This window comes from Drosophila kikkawai, chromosome 3L (assembly GCF_030179895.1).
Source record: "Drosophila kikkawai strain 14028-0561.14 chromosome 3L, DkikHiC1v2, whole genome shotgun sequence".
NCBI lineage: Eukaryota > Metazoa > Arthropoda > Insecta > Diptera > Drosophilidae > Drosophila > Drosophila kikkawai.
This window is the reverse complement of record NC_091730.1, coordinates 26,247,772-26,266,156: the sequence shown is the minus strand read 5'-3', so window position 1 is coordinate 26,266,156 and position 18,385 is coordinate 26,247,772. Positions and strand designations below refer to the sequence as shown.

Below are 18,385 nucleotides of genomic sequence, written 5' to 3'. Positions count from 1 at the left end.
CAAGGGTATAAAGAAGTCTGACGGTTATGTTCCACTATTCAATGGAGCGCTTTAACACCAAACGACCTCCATTCAACTACGCATAACTTCGTCGAATTTACTATGATCGATGAGAAACTTGAACAAAATATTTCAAAATACCACAAAGATTTTAGTGGAATAAAAATATGAATTATTTTTTATTGTGAGTTGAAAAATCATGTTTAAATGCGGTTCCGTCTGCTGAATTTCCGAAAAATAAGGTGTAAGGTAATACATTCTTAAAATATTGGTCCAAAACGAAAACTTTTGAGATTGTACACAAAATAAATCGAGTCACCGAGGAACAGTGGCAGTGGGGGCATCGCGGTGTCGCCATGCTCCCCAGCTGTAGCTCTGCTGAGACGCCGACTGCGACTGCGACAGTGGCGTCGCTGCCCCAACATTAGAAAACCCACAACAGAGCGCGAGCGGGAGCTTTGCGAGAGACTGCACTAACACCTAGACGATTGTGTAAGACGCTGGACTCAACCGCACGCACACGCTCGCTCGCCGGCAAAAAAGGGGAAAAAATTCGCAAATGTTTTGACTAAAATAGCTTAGAGAGGCTCTCTCTGCCTGTGGAGACCGTTCTCTCTTGGATGCCGCCTTCGAAGCTAAGTGTTGGCGCGCTTTGCTCTCACACACACATCCACTATCGCTGGTCTGTAAGCACAGAGCAGGGACAAAAAAAGAGAAAGAGGAGAGGCGAAGGCAAGACACAGATACTGAAACAGACGACTGAGGCATCGCTGAGAGGCAAGTCGAATTGAGTTGGTTGAGTCTCGTTTCGGATTCGGACTCGAATTCGCGTTTGCGTTCGCGTACGGTCGGTTTGTTATTTTTTGGCATTTTGTTCGATTTTTCGTGCCGACGTCGACGACATCTAATAAAAAAGCTGTACACAGTCGTACGTACACGGGCGAGAGCGCTCCCATCGAGAACTTGTGAGGCAGCAATCGAAAATAACTAAAAATGTAGTCGGCCATCGAAACAAACCGAAATAAAACGCAAAAGTGCACCGAAAACAATCGCGGAGCAGGAAAGTGTGGAATCAGCAGTCGCTAGTTCGCTAATTTGCCCATTTGCATGTGTGCCCCACAACGAGGCGTATACGCAACGTTGTCACAGCAAGAAGAAGAGGCTGAGCAGCAGCCAGAGAACAACCAATCGAAGAAGCGCCAAATTAGCAGTGGAAACTATCATTTTGGCAACGGAAACTGCTTTGTGATCGCCTGCTTTTTGCAACATTGCAACTGCAGTCCAGCGGTGTGTCTTTGTGTATCTGCCGAGCATTGCACTGGAGGCATATACATACACCATACATACATATCTATGCATTCGCCAGCCACGAATTTCGGTTAGTTTCGGGGGTGTCTGTGTGAGCACGTGCGTCAGTGTGTGCAGAAAGCTGCGCCAGTGTTCGCGAGCCGCTGCAATTGCAGTTTTGCCCCTAGTATCTCCAGCTCGCGTCTCCGCCCTCGCGTCCTCGCTCCGAGCCTCGACGAGTGTGCCCATTGCCTGCCGCAATCAGCATTTGAGGTTAGTGTCTTCATGCACCGCATACATACTGGGAACACACACACTTATAAGAACACACACACAACCGCCTTGCGGAGTCGAGAATGTCGATGGTTTTCAGGCTGAATAAAAGTTGTCCTCAAATTCCTCGCGAGCAGTGCAAGCCAGCTGAGCTGCGAGCCCCCAAAGAGATGTGACGCCTCCCTCCGATGCATATGAGTTCGATCAGCAGCATCGGAGAAATTCATGGGATCTCTAGGGTGGCATCGACTTATTCAAAAGTTCGCAAGTTTGGGTACCAGAGTTCTCAGTACTTATTCTTTTTATTTACCTTGCAGAGGGTATTATATTTCGACTGCCTCTCTGACATACTCTTACTACATTTTATGTCAGCAGCACCAGACGTCTCGATCTAGTCCTGCACTCTTTACGATCTAACCACTTATTAAGCCGAAAACGGATTAGCTAATATAACACATATACTAAAAGCCATTACAGGAACTCCCTAGTTATAAAAACGAAAACGAACGAAAGAAATGAAAATGATATGTCAGAAGTTAAGTTTACAATTCTAAAAGTTCGGTGAGTGCCCCTCGGGTGATGCCTCCGAAGATCACAAATGAATAACCTTTAAGAAACTTTGTTATAGCTGTTGTAGTCCCTGAGATTATGCAGTTCATACAAAACGACAGTGATCCGGATCGACGGTGCGTAGGAGATGATGGAGAATTTAAGTAAATACATAAATTCTGGGTAACAAAATTGGTGAAGCTTACGAAAGTTTTCAAGTAAAACCCTTTTAGAAAAATAAATAATGAGAGTCAGCTAAGCGCGGAACTCGCAGGTCAAACAGGTGAAGAGAGGTTGCAAAAATCGAATGGAAATTAAATTAAACTTAAAATAAAAAGATACACAACTAAAAATGTTTGCGCGTAAATCAAATTGACAAAATGCAAATGAGATCCGCCTGGCGTGGACCGGGGGTGGGCCACGGGGCCAGAAGGGGGGGGTACACAAAAAGACACTAATGAGCAGAGAAGCTCAAAGAAGAAGGCGCAAACTGAAAGCGAGACCAACAACAAAATTCGCCACAAATCATTTGCAATTTTTATTTGCTTTTTCGCTCTCCGATTTTTTTTTTGCGAAATTCTCCCTGGGGCTAAATTCATTTATATTTTTGGTGTCTGTGGGAGTGAAGTGAAGACGAGAGGGGGAGGGAAGTGTGGTATCCGAATGAGTAGGGCATCTGTGTGAGTGCCCCGAGCTGGGTGTGTGCGTGTTCGTGCGTATCTATGAATGTTGTGTGCGAATGTCAGGCCATAAGGGAATATGATGAATTATAAGCAAAAACGTTTTTTGTGCAAAAAACTAAAATCCACACAATGTTCCACAATAAAAAAAACCGAAATCACTTAATTGTCTGTGTGCGCCTGTGTGGCTCTCTGTCGCAGCAGTCACTTCATTTTTTTCGGCCTGTGTATCTAACAGATACATCTCCGACTCCTAATGCATGTGTAACGTGTTGGAATCCGTTCATCTGCCGTGAGTTTTTTCCGGTAAAGATTGTGTTTGTCACACGACGAGCCCGCCATAGTCAGGCGTTAATTAAATGAACAGTTATAGCCAAAACACGAATTGAACACCGCCAAAGCTTAGAGTGCCCTTTTAAGAACGAACCCAGGAGTTGTATAGCGCTCTAAACGACCTAAGAGATAGCAGAGAAAGCCAACCGCACAGGGATCTTATCTGAAATCCCCTATTAAAATATTTCGGTGGGCTTCAAATGTACGAGCTACACAGATAACCCATGGCAGAAGCAATTTTTGCGAAGCACTCTCTAAAAGCATATAAATAGAGGAACAATTTTTCACTTGGATGTTTTTGTGAGTCACTTTTTTGCCTTCTTTTTATATTTGTGGCGCGAATTGTTTTTATTTACTTGTAACTCTCCCATCTCTATGAATACCCGTCGTTGTAGTTTTAGCGCACGCTCTCTCCCTCTCTCAGTTTACCCCAAGTGCTCTCCCCCCTGGTAGCTCTCTCTGTCTACCTCTCTTTTTTTCTCTTTATCTTTCTGTTTCGTCCCCCTTTATCCCCATTTATTGCCTCGCCCCGCTGGTCCACAATTCGCTCGTCGTTGGCAAAGCTTTTGTGCATTGAATTAGATAGCTACACAAATTACGCTAAAATGTTTTGGCGCTCATTTTTTGTGCTTTCTGGTGGAGCAACAAGCGCAAACAACTTTTGGCAATTTAAGTATTTTCTTTTTCTCTGTGTGCTGCCTTAACCTTGAAGCTGGATTCTATGTGGTCGCTATGCGTTGTTTGCGCACTAGTGAAACTGTTCCTGGGAGTTTTGGGTTAAGATTCGGATATGTTGTCCGTAGATCCCGGTACGTCTAAATACTACTAGATACTAGAAGTAGCGCAAGCAGGATGCATGTCCAACTTTATTTTATCAAAATTAAATAATTATTGTCACGGGAATACACAAACTAAAAATGTGTCCATCTCCCCGCGTACACGGAGATCGGTGAAAGAAATTATATTCAACTCCCTTTTTTGCAGACTACAACATGGGTAAACTCTCTTAAGGGGGGTTAATTAAAAAACTTAATTTTTTCATATATTAATATTTATTTGTAATTATAAATGTTCAATATCTTAAGAATATTGTGTCCAAGTTTTACATCGATAATAGAAAAAAAAAACGCGAAGTTATACGCAGTAATATTATCAACAAGTTAAAGCGCTCTCCTAAAAAATTACATTTTCAAAGTCAAAGTACGATAACTCTAACTCTACTGGGCGAACATTTGCAACATAAATTTAACTAATTATGCTAATTATATTAATTATAATTATATTATATTTTAATTATATTTTTTTATGTAAGAAAATAGCTCACTTTTTTAGTCATAACTCGGGGTTTTGGTTATCAATTTGGATTACAAACCAGGACAACATTTTGAAAATAAAAACGCCATGTGACTACCTCGGAACACTTATCCTTTAACAAATGCATTATACTTTTTTTAATATAAGATGATCCCGGGGGCAGTTAGGATGTACAGCGCAAATTAAATTTTTTTTATGACAACAAAATCGGGCACGCACATATATAACGGGAAAAGAGTTAATGTGCGAACAAACTATCAAAGTTTTTGTGCAGCCAATCTATCGGATTAGATGGCATTCTCCTCCTGTTGATAACCGAGTTCTTTCTCAAAACCACTATTTTGAAACTTGTGTAAACGATATGGAATACTTTCTCTATATTACCCTATACTTTTTTTTAATACGTTTTGATCAAAATTCCATACCCTTTTAAATAGTTTTTATTAAAAAATACAATCTAATGATAAGAAGAGATTATTCCATCTTAAATTATTCACGGATTGCAAAAAAAAAAAAATTGTTCACAAAATTACCCATTTGTCCACAAGTTTGGTGTTGTTTTCTTTTGTCGTATTAACATAATACATATTTGTATAAATTCTTATGAAAAGAATTCTGTTTTGAGGCCGCCAGAGTGGCGTAACCCTCCAAGGAGTTGAATAGATGGTCAGCAGACCCAAACGAGTGGTATATCTGCAGGCAGACTGCAGACTCCACCTACTTTACACCTGACGGCTCAGGCACACGGCCAGGCACGAGCTGAAGACACCATACAAGTTACAAGACACCAGATACTCGCCCAGCACTCCAGATACACAGAAACACATGGCCATCCACATGCACATATCCACGAGATACGAGCACGAAAACTGCAAGCTACGCTAATGGCAGCGTGCAACGGCGTCATTGGCTGACTCGCTGCGGACGCCATTCCAATAGAAATGGAAACTGAAATATCAAGCTCCGGCTTAAGTGGACCACGACTTGTGGGTGGTGCGGGGACTGGGTGGTTGGCTTGGGGGCTGGGTGCTAGGTGTTAGGGGCTGGGTGCTGGGTGCTGGGTTGACAACTTTCACTGCCAGCGAAGCGTGAGCCAGAAATTGGCAACTCCAATTCGGTCTGCGATAAGCCCCCGAAAAGTGGAGCATATGCATGCTACAAATTCAAACAAACACAAGCTTAAACTATGTTTCATTGGCGATGCGGGTACTACATGAACGCAGCTAGCCGCAAAACGAGCTTCCTGCAATTAAACCATGCCAGCGAGTTCCCAAATTTCATTTGTATCTGTTAACTCTCTAGAAATCAGACTTTCATTTAAAAATCCTACTGATCAAGCCATTTTGCTGGTATCCTTTATTGGGTCCCATTAGTTCATGATTAGTACGTAAGGAGAGGTTTTCTATAGCTTTAGAGATATATTTTGAAAACTTGTTATGTTTATATATATTAGAGTAAATTGAATTACATTTCCACAATGTCAAGATTGAGTGCCTACCAAGAGGGAGTGCTCACTACGTGTCTTCCAAGGGGGTGAGGAAAGGGTCTGTGCGAAGAGCGGAGGCGTTGACAATCAGCGGAGAAAACCTCCAGAGCGTACAGATAGTGATACTCGAAATCGAAGTTCTCGGAGACCTGCATGGACAACGAACTCATATATATATTGTAATTGCTGTTGCTCTGCCATTGGAGCGCAGTTCGCCATAAATAGCAACGGCGGCGGTGTCGACAGCGTCGCCGGAGAGCTCTGTCCCCCTGAATCTCCGTCTTCCTTCGCCTTGCCCGGTTTAAGGAAGCCTGACTTGCTCTTATTTTTGATCCGTCTATGAAAGTTTTAGGTTCTCTAAAAGTGCAACTCGATGCCGAAATTGAGTGGTGCTTCGTGACCCAAATATCAAATAGACCTATTCTTATGGAATCTTAATACGAACTGCTGTTCCACACTCGGCACTTCGCGGGGATACTTTTCTGCTGCAGTGTGTATCTGAGAGCCAGCCTTTGTCTGGGCATGTGGAAGTGGCTATGGCGCACGCTCTCGGAGACCTTGATCCCGCATTAAAAAGTTGGCACGTCGGCGTCATCGTCGTGGGACAACAAAAGAGCGAAGCACAACGATAAAGCCAAAACCGAACCCAAGAAACGAAAGGCATGCGAGGCAGTGAGCTGAGTCAAGCGGCAGGGCGGCGGCACAGGAGTACCATGTGGACAACCGTTTTGGAGGTCGGCAGGCGGAGGATGTGGAGCGGGAGCTCGGCTGCTTGGCATGCGGTGACGGTTTATGCGCCACTCCTCCCAATCAGCCGCTGATGATCTTCATTGTTTTTAATTCGCTAGGCATCTCTGTTAATGGCTCTTCCATTTTCTTCGCAGAGCTTCCAAGTGAAGAGCTGAATGCGATTTGCAGTTTGTGCAGATCGCAGGTGAGGCATTTGGCTTTCAGCACAAATAGTGTAAGAAGCTGGCCCTGAAATCCTATCACCTCTAGCAGAATGCTCACATCAGAGCTAGCGGTTATGTTAAACCTTGTTTAGGGTATACCCTGGGAGCAACAAGGTTACAAATTTTTAAGCGATGAAAAGGGATTATTAGCAATAGTTAAAAGTAGACTCAAAAATACCCTCTATACAGACAGTTAAAAACTATTAATAACCTACTTTGACACACAAAATAATCTATCAAAAACTTATATTTGAATCTAAACCCATAAATATTTGGTAATGTAAAATATTTCTTAATTATCAATCTTTCCATTTCCCATTGCAGTTGAACGAGAGGAAAAATCGCATCCCTTAAAATATCTTTGGAAACAGATTTGGAATAACAAAGAAAGCGCAGAGGTAAAATTTAATTTGAATTAAAAAATACTGGCGAAAAGATCAACGGCAAAACAAGTTTATAAATAAGCAAATAAATGAGACACTTAAGAAGAAAGGAATTTTAAATTTGACCAACATGAAGAGAAACAAATGAAAACACTAACAAGAGAAGCAGCAGCGACAACAAGCAAGAGTACGGCTAAGGAAACCAAACCACTACTGCTAAAATGTGTTTTAATAATCAATAATAAAGGAAGAAATCAGAAAGAAACGAAAGCGACCCTAGAGCTTTCCCTTCGAAGTCAAAGCACGGCCAGGCAGCAGCACCTGCATCCCTAACCGAGCCACAGCTAGGACCTCCGGCCAACAGATTCAATAGAACAGCAGTAGCGACGAGAATGGCCATCAACTTCTCGGCCTCGTTCGCGGCCTGCATAGCAGCCGGATTGAAGGTGCCCCGCCAGATCATGTACTGCATCACACAGGACACGGGCCAGCCGTACGTGCTCTACAAGGACTCGCAGGACGCAGAGCGCAACCCGGGCGCCATCGGAGCCAGTCCCGCCCAGTGGGGCAGCGACATGTACCCCAACATCCAGCAGCAGGCCCAGCAGCATCTCACCGCCCAGCAGCAGCAGCAGCAGAACGCGGCGCAGGCAGCTGCCCAGGCGGCAGCCGCAGCGGCGGCAGCGGGTCAGCCGCAGAGGCCGCCGGGCGGAGCCCAAGAGCCCCGTGACAACGGCAGCGGCGACGGCCGCCAGCAGAAGGTGTCGCCTTCGTCCAGCCCATATCCCTCGGTGCAACAGCAGCAGCAGCAACAGCAGCAACAGCAACAGCAGCGGGCAAACGGGGGCGCCGACGAAGATGCCATGAACCAGGTAAGTCTTTATAGCAAACAGCTGGCCTGGGCCGAGTTTAATGCACTTCTCCGTTCTTCATTTGTAGCTCGGAAACCAGCAGAACCCTGCGCCCAACCAGAACCAAAGCAGTACCGACCCCCAGCACTCGGGCCCTAATGCGGGGGAGCCCGGTAACCCACATGTGCAGCAAAACGGAGGCGGCGGCGGTCCTCAGGGCGATCCCGGCAACAGCTTCCAAACGCCCGACTATTATGCTCCCCGTCACGCTGCGCCGCAAGGAGCGATGCTGGCGCCACCCGGCTTTCCGCCACTCCACTATCTCAACAAGGGAGTGCTGCCCATGGAGCAGTCTGGCGGCGGTGGCGGAGGCGGGGGCGCCGGCGAGTCCTACTCGCTGCCCGAGCTCTTACCGGGCCAGCAAAACGGACAGCAGAGTGCCGGTCCGACGAACGCCAATGCCAATGAGGGCGCGGCGGCAGTCAACGGCGGAGGAGTGGGCGGGGCATCGGGCGCGGGCGTAGGCCCTGGCGGCGGCGTGCCGACCGGAGGGCGCACTGGCAACGGGCCAGGACGCCCGCACAAGAACAAGCCGCACAGCGACTTGCGGCTTTTCAAGTGCCTGACCTGCGGCAAGGACTTCAAGCAGAAGAGCACGCTGCTGCAGCACGACCGAATCCACACGGACGCGCGTCCGTTTCCCTGCTCCGAGTGCGGCAAGCGGTTCCGGCAGCAATCGCACCTCACGCAGCATCTGCGCATCCACGCCAACGAAAAGCCCTTCACCTGCCCCTACTGCTCGCGCAGCTTCCGGCAGCGCGCCATTCTCAACCAGCACATACGCATCCATTCGGGTGAGAAGCCCTTCGCCTGCCCCGAGTGCGGCAAGCACTTTCGCCAGAAGGCCATCCTCAATCAGCATGTGCGCACCCACCAAGGCGAGCGACAGATACAGATAACTCATTTCTTACGATGCAGATGCAGATACAGATTCGAACAGGCAGTCGATAGGGCTAGTGCTAGGAGGACCCGACCCTTGTTAGGGGCAACCACAGCACGTTCATAACGCTCGGCTTGTCTGAGTCCTTTTGGCAACTGAACTCCTTCCCTGCAAAATTTAAAACTCTGCCATTCCATTGTCTTGTAGCCAATGTCCAAAATTGTCCCTATATTTAACTGTTTCCCTTGTTTTGGGTATTGGAATCGCTCAAGGCGATCTGGATTATTAATTCCAATGATTTGCCTAAGCTATACCAAAGCCAAACCAAGCAAAAAACAACAGCTCATTTCGGCAATCCGAAGTGTGTATACCCTTGCAGTTGCAATCTTTGCTATTCAGTATATGCGAGTATTTTAAAAAACATTACAAATTATGTTTAAGTTTACTTTCCGATCGTTTCTATGGCACCTGTACCATATCAACATCTGAATGTGATAATTACTCTTGAGCTACCTTTAGTTAAACTATAATTATTTGGAAAGCTTCATGCTGATAGCTTAGATATATAAAACAAAGATACAAACCGCGGCACACTTCCTACTGACACTATAATGTCCTGCAAGGGTATAGCAAAAACAATTTCCGTCTTTAGATTAGAGAAAGAGGCTAGGTAGTTTCTTCGAAGATTTGTATCTCGGCTGCGTGCCAAGTTTAAGCGCTGCTAACAGTGTCTTTCTCTCGCTTGACTACTTCTATGTGTGATCAACTGGTGCGTCGGATGCGGATCAACACGTCCCCCACACAGACGTCTCCCCACACCTCATCTTCAAGAACGGGCCACACCCGACGCTGTGGCCCTCAGACGTTCCATTCCCGGGAGAAGAGAACGACACCAAGGGCGACATTGCCAGTGCCGGCGGCGGCTACCACGACGAGGACTCCCAGGGAACCCCGGATGGTAGCGGCGGCATGCACTATCCGTCGTACTTCAAGGACGTTAAGGGTGAGTAGTCGAGTGGCGTGGGTTTTGGAGACGGCTACCTTCTAATCAGATCAACGCGCAGGCCAAAAGATACTGCCCGAGGTTCTGCAGCACATCGGAGTGCGGCCGGCAAACATGCCGCTCTACGTGCGCTGTCCCATCTGCGACAAGGAGTTCAAGCAGAAGACGACTCTGCTCCAGCACGGCTGCATCCATATCGAGTCGCGGCCCTACCCCTGCCCAGAGTGCGGCAAGCGCTTCCGCCAGCAGTCGCACCTCACGCAGCATCTGCGCATCCACACCAACGAGAAGCCCTTCGGTTGCATGTACTGTCCGCGCTTCTTCCGTCAGCGGACCATCCTCAACCAGCACTTGCGCATCCACACCGGCGAGAAGCCGTACAAGTGCGCCCAGTGCGGCAAGGACTTCCGGCAGAAGGCCATTCTGGACCAGCACACTCGTACCCACCAGGTAGTTGTAGCCTAGCCACAGCCCTCAGAAGCCTGTAATTGACACAACGTCCTAACCCGAGCATTCTTTGCTCTCCTTCTTTCCGTTTGTCTTTCAGGGCGATCGACCATTCTGCTGCCCGATGCCCAACTGTCGACGTCGCTTCGCCACGGAGAACGAGGTGACCAAGCACATAGACAACCACATGAACCCCAACACCACCAAGGTGCGTCGCCAGCAGCAGCAACAGCAGCAGCAGCACCAGCAGCAGCAGCAACAGCAACAGCAGCAGCAACAGCAACAACAGCAACAGCAGCAGAACAACAACAATGCTGTCGCTCAAGTCGCCTCGGTGGCCAATCACTTGATGAACGACGTCAAGAGCTTGGCGGCGCAGCAATTCCTCAACAATAACAACCCGACGGCGGTGGACAACAAGGCAAACATCCTGCCTGTGCGCAGCATAGCGGCCAATGCGGCAGCAGCCGCTGTGGTGCAGCAGTCTGTGGTGAAGAACGAACTGTACTTCCCGCAGTGCTACGGCCCTCCCTTCCAGCATCCCTTCCAGACACAACAGCAGGCCCAGCAGCCCAGTGTCGCGCACGCCAACGGGGGCCCGACGCCGCCGGTGACCGTGACAGTGGCCAACCCTGTGGCCCCCGGAGTAGTGGTTCAGCAGAATGCGTCTGCCTCCGTGGTGGCCCAGTGACATCCCACCACTGGATCAACTGGAGCACCACAACAGCAGCAGCAGCAGTCGTCGGCAGCCCAACAGCAGCACCACTCGCACCCGCCTCCTCCACCAACAACGACTGCTCACCACATCGCGGCAGCGGCAGCGGCTGTCACAGCGGCCACGCCCTCCTCCGCACACGCCTCTCCAGTGGCGGCGCCGCAAACCGTAACGCTCTCGATCACGCTGCCCCCGCCGCCAACGTCGCACGCAGTCCACCCGGGTCATCCGGGCCACCCCGGGGTGGCCAACGGAGCTGCGCCTCCCCCGCCACCGCCGACTCTGTCGCACGCAATACCCATACATCCACACATACACTCGATATTCGGATCTCTATGATGTCATCAGTAAGGAGACAGTTAGACCAGGAGCAGCAGCCCCTGGCGGAAATCAAAATTGAGGAGCCCACACTATTCACAAAATATCCGATAGGTTCGATAAGTTTATTTATTAGTATTAGACGCATACAAATTCTCCTAGTTTTTAAAACGGATCTTTAAATTAAACCACAAAACACAGTTTTGTACTGGCAGACGTCGACCAACTGAGAACAAAGCTGGACAGAGGAGACGCAAACGAACACGTGAACACAGGACGAGTACTAGTCTTTTTGAAAAGGACTCTAAACTCCTTTGACACAACCCATACACATGAAATGCGAATGGTCGATGTTTTACAAGGAAAGGATAAAGCAGAATGTAGGAGGAACGAGAGCCAAAACACAACGTTATACGATTCCTTTTTGACATAATATTTTTTAAGGACCCCCCCCCCACACACACACATTTAAAAGACTACAGAGATACTTCAGATCTTTACATGTATATGCACACGGTCACAGAGAAGTAAGTATGTGCACGCAGAGTTCGACCCACAGGAGTTATACGATTAGGCGTAAAGATAGGATGGCTCAGACATAACGAGTGCGAAGTGATAGTTAGGGCAGCTAGACACTATTTGGGAGGAAGCGTGGATGTCGGAGGAGGAATAGGACGAATGGAGGAGGAGGTGCTGGCGTTGAGCGAGTTTTTGTTTTGTTTTTATTGTGACAGGCAGCAGCTAAGATTTAGTTCAGTTCTTCGGATATGTTAATGGATTCGAACTTTTGTTGAAGAATACGATTTTACGGGGGCCACACAAATATGAATTCGAACTTCTCCTTTTTTTCGATTAAAGCATACATATGTGATTTCTTAAAGTGTAATATATACTACGGAATGCAATTTTAAAATACTAAATACCCATAATTAGTTACGAGTCCCCGCGTAATTCGAGCTGGGATTCATTTGTTGTCTTCCCCAACTAATCATGTGTAATTTATGTTGAGTTTTTATTTAGTAATTAGACATGCACACGTTTAACCCGGACAAACCCATACACAGGCACAACCAGCAGACAAGGCAAAAGTAAATAGGCAGGATCAATATATGTACATTCAGACGTGTTTATAAGGCAGGCAATGTGACTCTTAAGGTGCCATACAATCGAACAATAGTCAAAAAGGTAACAGACCAACCCAACTCTCCCCTAATGCTCTCAACTTACACTGAATCTGAACCACAGCAGACTAAGCACTATTTGACCACCCACCTCCTGCGTTTTCTCCCCTACCAATTCAGTGTGGATATAACCGAAAGCTTAGTTTCTTATAAAATTTTCCAATGTACCGTCAAAGCATTTATGATTGTTATTAATATTATAGCATATGTACCCTACATATTTATGTATAAAACTACATACACTTTATGTATTGTAAAGAAGATCGTGGCGGAGCGAGGATTTACTTTTAGCATAGACGTTTCACTTTACCAAGTATCTACTCATTATTTAATACACTTAGTATGTAGCCAATTATCTAAGTTTCTATTGAAATCAAAGCAAGTGCTCGCAATACGATTTTGTGTTTACCGTTTGAAACCTACAGTTTATCAATTATGTTTGGATATATTATTTAATTACTTCAATAAAACAATGATTCATCTGACTTTCAGTTTAAGTTACATTTTCAGTTGCCATTAGTCTTACCCCGCCCTCAGCCCTTACACACGGAACGACTCTGAACATTTTGGCATTACACAAACAAACCACAAATGGACTTCTTAGGCTGGGCAGCGTCTTGTTTTTGTGATACGAATGGGGCTCAATTATAGGAAATGTTTGGCAACCACGGCTTAATCAAAATTGTACATAGCAAGTTTTGGCATAACAAGAATGTAAATTTTGCAGCAAAAGTTTTATAATTGTTTGGCATTGTAAAATATGTATTAACTACTACGGTTACGATAAAGTTAGTCAAAATTTTTAAAACACCCTTTAGGCACATTGAAAATCCAAATCTAAATCAAAATTTATAAAGAAACACAAAAGTTAAACACCAAAAATTGCATGTTTTGGCACAAAGGCAACCAACATCCAAAAGAATTGTAACCCATGGTGGCTTTTATTGGAATTAGATTAAGGAACTTGATCTGCATGATCGAAATGATCAGCATGATTTGCTATATGTAACTCAAGTTTAACACTAAGCTGTAGCAAACTTTTAGGCCTTGTAGACCAAATTTTAACAATTCTTTTTGGCTATAACCAATCGAGAATCGAAAAGCGAAAATCGAAAAGAAAAACCACGAACATACATACACGAACCTTTTGGCTTTAAATCAAAATTATGTTTAGTTTTAGTTAAACGAAGTAATGGAAAAATTTACCAGAACGATTATATCAAAGTAAATTATGGCAAATTATGCTATAATTCCAATAAAAGCAAACTTTAGACTGAATGTCGCTGTGATAAATGCAAAATTAAAACAAAACAACTAAAACGTAAAACTTTTGTACATTTTAGGCATTAACACAAAACCAAAATTTAAAGCATACACCTAATCAAAAACAAAAACATAAATTTAGGCGCAACAAATTCTAGCATAAAGACAAAGTCTAAAACAAAATTTTAAACGCTCCAAAAACATTTTGCAGACTAACCCGGAGATCTTTTATTCTCCAACAATGTTCTGTAAATGACTTTTATTTTCACTTTATGTTCCACCATTAGGATTGGTTTCTTCTTTTAACTTTTCGGTTTGTTTTTCATCTGTTAATTGATTGAAAGTTATCCAATTTGTTTATAAAAGTTCACAGCAAGGATAAGTTTGAAGAAAGCTGAAAATGGTGTATACCAGCTGCTACTGTGGAATTGGCTCTTTGAATGCGTCTCAGAGCTCAGGACCACGTCGGCCGAGACAAACCAAAATGTATATCGGATATGTAACCAGTCATCAATCTGGGGAAATCCCTGAAGTGACAGAAAGCCTAGACCGAAAAAGGGGCTATTACTTGACAGAACCGAACAGACCAGACCAGACCGTAACCGAATCAAACGATAGGAAGCCACGAAACTACAATGTCGTGGGAGATATATAGCAACAGATACAGACAGCAGAAATCAAAAGCTGCTGAGGAAATAAGTAAGACACAAAGTTACCAGCATACCTAACAACCAACAATAGCCCAATTAAATAACCAAGAGTACAAATACAAGTAATTTTTATAGCAGAAATTTTAATTGCAGTATCAAAAGCCCTAATAAGTAAACATAAGTAACACATAACTATAACTCAACCACAAGAAACACAGATAGCAAAGGCATGGCATTTTCAATCCTTGGCCCTTCAAAATCAACATGCAAAAATCAAACGTGAGAAAAGTGAATAGATCTCGGCAATGTTTTGGTGAGAAATCTTGAGACCCTGCACGACGAAAAAGATAGTAAAGACCCAAAGTAAGATCCTTTCTTCTTAAAATTAAATAAAAGAAACCCTAAAAAGGGAATTATAATAAATATGATAACAGTAAACAAACAATAAAAATAATACTAAAATTTACACTTTTCCGGCGTTAAATTCACACTCAGAAAACGATCAAGGCCCAGATACAAACCAAATTTACAGGAATGCCTACAACAAACATCAAACCACAATGAAGTAATTTCGAAACAGAAAGGTGAGGAATGGATGGCAGAGTAATCCATGGGTCCCTCGACCATCCATTCCACAGTTTCCAGAAGCGAATGCATTATAATTCAGTACAGCCGCTTTCTGCAATAGTGATAATAGTTTTTAAGTCAACCACCAAGCATCAAAGAAACCACTAACAAAGTAATACATAAATAACTCAAGAGAATCAGCAAGTGTTTGAAACATAGATAAATAACAGTAAATAAAGCGAACCACAGAAATAATAAGAATACTAATAATACCAATCGGAGTAAAAGTGAGAAATATATAATACTTTTAAAGATATGAAAGCCCAATCACCAGCTTCTTGTTTAATTTGATTGAAAATTGTGAGTAGTACACAATTTAATTGACGTATCTCAAAGTCCGATAATATGTTTAAATTGAAATTTCCAAGTATCAAAAAGGGAAGCGATTACCAAAGGATGAAAACGAATCTTGTCTTTTTAAATGATGTCTAAAACAAGAAAATAAACCAAAACGCGAATGAAGAATGATTATGATGTAAACATTGAAAAAAACAAACCAAAGTAGCATACAGTGCATATGAAAACCCCTAAACTCTTAAATTATATGTATGGTGTATTATATTTTGTAACGTATTTAACAAATACTCCCTATATATACGATATATCTACTTATATTTGAAGTAACCCACAAAGTTTGTGAGCGCAGTCAGATGATAAATAGGAGGAATTACAGACTTTTCGTTGAATTGAACAGTCTATAGATGGATTCAAGATTAAGTAACTCAAGCGCAACCTGGGGAATCCGAAAACGATAGCCTCGTTAGATTTTACCAAGCTGAAACAGCGATATTAACGAAATATCTCTATTGAAATTATTACAAAAAGTCGAACCACGTAGGCATAGATTCAGTTCTGTTCCCGTTTATCTCACTCAAATTGAAATGAGAATTTTGATTTCTAATTGATCAGCAAGTCCCAATGTGTTCCCAGCTTATAAACTTATTGCGAATAATTTATTGAATTTTCTCTATCAATATCTTCTTAAGTACAGTCCACGGAAAAGTACATACATGTATGTCAAGTTGTATTAAAATACCCCAAAGGACGTCTGTTTACAATTAATTTAAACAAATTTAAATGGGTTCCAGCCTTGATCTATGCCTATTAGAAGGGTTCGCCTTATGCAATACACACAATGTGCCCATAGAACAAGTAATTTATAACAGACACAAATCAAATGAATTATTTATAATATATACGAATTGTTGTTTTTGCAACATGAACAAACTACAAACCAAATGAAATAGTACCGAAATATTTTACAGATCTTTTTACAAGCAACCGACAAACAAGATATAAACGCAGCTAAAAAGCTAACCAATAGATACGCAAACCAGGTGGCAGTAAACCATAGAACAGTACTTAAATAAATCAATCAGACAGCATACACAGAAAAAAATGCAAAAAAATAGTAAAAGTCGACATGGATCGACGGAAAAGCCGAAAAAATAAACCAAAACTGAGAAAATATAGGAACATTACTTAACGGACATAAAGCTATATTCGATTAAGTGTTAAGTGAAGTACGCGATTGCAAACAAATATTTTTAAAACTTGCGCTTGCCGATGGATGTGTAAAGCAAATACTTAAACGAGGAGATCATCAGATGAAAATAATTTACGATAAGTTCAATAACCCGAAGGACACAATAGATAAGATGAGAGATCGAACAGTATGCAATTTGTTGTTATGTTGACATTCCTTTGATAAAGTATGCGTTTGTAATTATTATGAACAATTGACAGGGACTACCATTTAATAACTACCATAGAAATAATAACTGAGCAGAGGCAATAGAAACAAATTTTATTTATGGAACAATCGGCGTCGGCTCCGACAGTGAACGTGCACTTATTATTAAATGTAACTCAACTCTAACTGTACATAGGCAACCACAAACTGCAACTGCAAATGCAATAGTACCAAAGTAAGTAAATCAATTATTTCACTCAATTTAATAACGAATGCATAGGGCTAATGAAGGATAGATGGGCAGAGGCATTCAAAGGGAACCGGAGACTTGAAATAAACGACCGATTTTTAAGAGTTTTTGCTTTGAGTTAATCAGCTGAACGCAACATATCCACATCGAAGTATGAGAACCGCTCCTAAAGCCAATTAAGTTACTTTTCCACATACCACAAGCAACCATTTTCAATTTGTTTTCACCATAAAGTGAGACTTGAAGATCTTTAGTTTGTTAAGCAGAGGAAACCGCATCAAATGAAACCAAATAGAATCAAACAATGAAAAGCAATAGTGATACAATACTGCCAGGATCAGGACCCGTACCTGCCCTGAGCCAGCCAATAGCCTGATACAATTAAACCACAATAAACCAAGAATCTATTAATTTACAAGATATACATACAACAAATGCAACGGATACCGCAGCAGCAACCATAGTACAATAACACTTTTTTCTTATTGAGCGTCTTTTGTGCAACAGACCACATGAAAACCCGAAAAAACGAAGGCGGAAGAAGATACATTGCTTAATTAAACGCATGTTGAACCAAATCAAAAGATGATTAACTGAAGGACGATTTTAAGTATACAACAGAGACAAACCAAGATCAAGCCAACTACCTATATACATATATTTTTTAAAGAGGCAGAACTAACAATAGCTACAAATTGTTAAACATCTTGATATTTGAATTTGTATCATTTCCAATCGATTGAATGTAAAATAATATATATATATATAATATATATGCATATGTGTGAAAAGCAACAAAGACAAAGCAGCGAAAATCAAAGCAAAAACTCAAAATGGAAAGGAAAACTTTTTTATATTACAAGAGACAAAACACAGATTTACAAACATGAAATAAAACATCTCACTTTCCTGGTAAACACTGAATTAATTGTTACAACGTGAGCGATAAAGATTTTGAAGCAAAACAATAAAACTGGCTACCCAACGTTGAGAAAGATACACGGTATTCCAATTAGGTTCTTACATTGTTCTAACTTTCCTATCTAAACCAATCCTTAGTTGTTTTTCGAAAAATCGCATTTGGTTGTACACTGAAAAACTACCATCTCCGAAAGCGGCAACAATTAACCAAGAATACATCAACACTGGCATGCAAGTTTCGTGAATCAAGTTTAAAAAATATTTGTCT

The 18,385-nt window shown here is 43.0% G+C and overlaps 1 protein-coding gene across 5 annotated transcripts; it reads left to right on the top strand.

The window, feature by feature from the left end:
- The first annotated feature begins 811 nt into the window (after positions 1-811).
- Positions 812-13,198, top strand: jim. 5 transcript variants are annotated; one of them, XM_070284987.1, is made up of 6 exons: positions 812-1,560; positions 7,200-8,130; positions 8,198-8,963; positions 9,855-10,052; positions 10,114-10,502; positions 10,600-13,198. In XM_070284987.1, exons 2-6 carry the CDS (start codon positions 7,651-7,653, stop codon positions 11,188-11,190), a joined length of 2,424 nt encoding a protein of 807 aa, XP_070141088.1. In that variant the 5' UTR covers positions 812-1,560; positions 7,200-7,650; the 3' UTR covers positions 11,191-13,198. The 5 variants fall into 5 exon arrangements, with proteins under 5 accessions (XP_070141088.1, XP_070141086.1, XP_070141085.1 ...); XM_070284985.1 differs by having other exon boundaries at positions 813-1,560; positions 10,102-10,505; XM_070284984.1 differs by having other exon boundaries at positions 814-1,560; positions 8,198-9,047.
- The last annotated feature ends 5,187 nt before the right edge of the window (positions 13,199-18,385 follow it).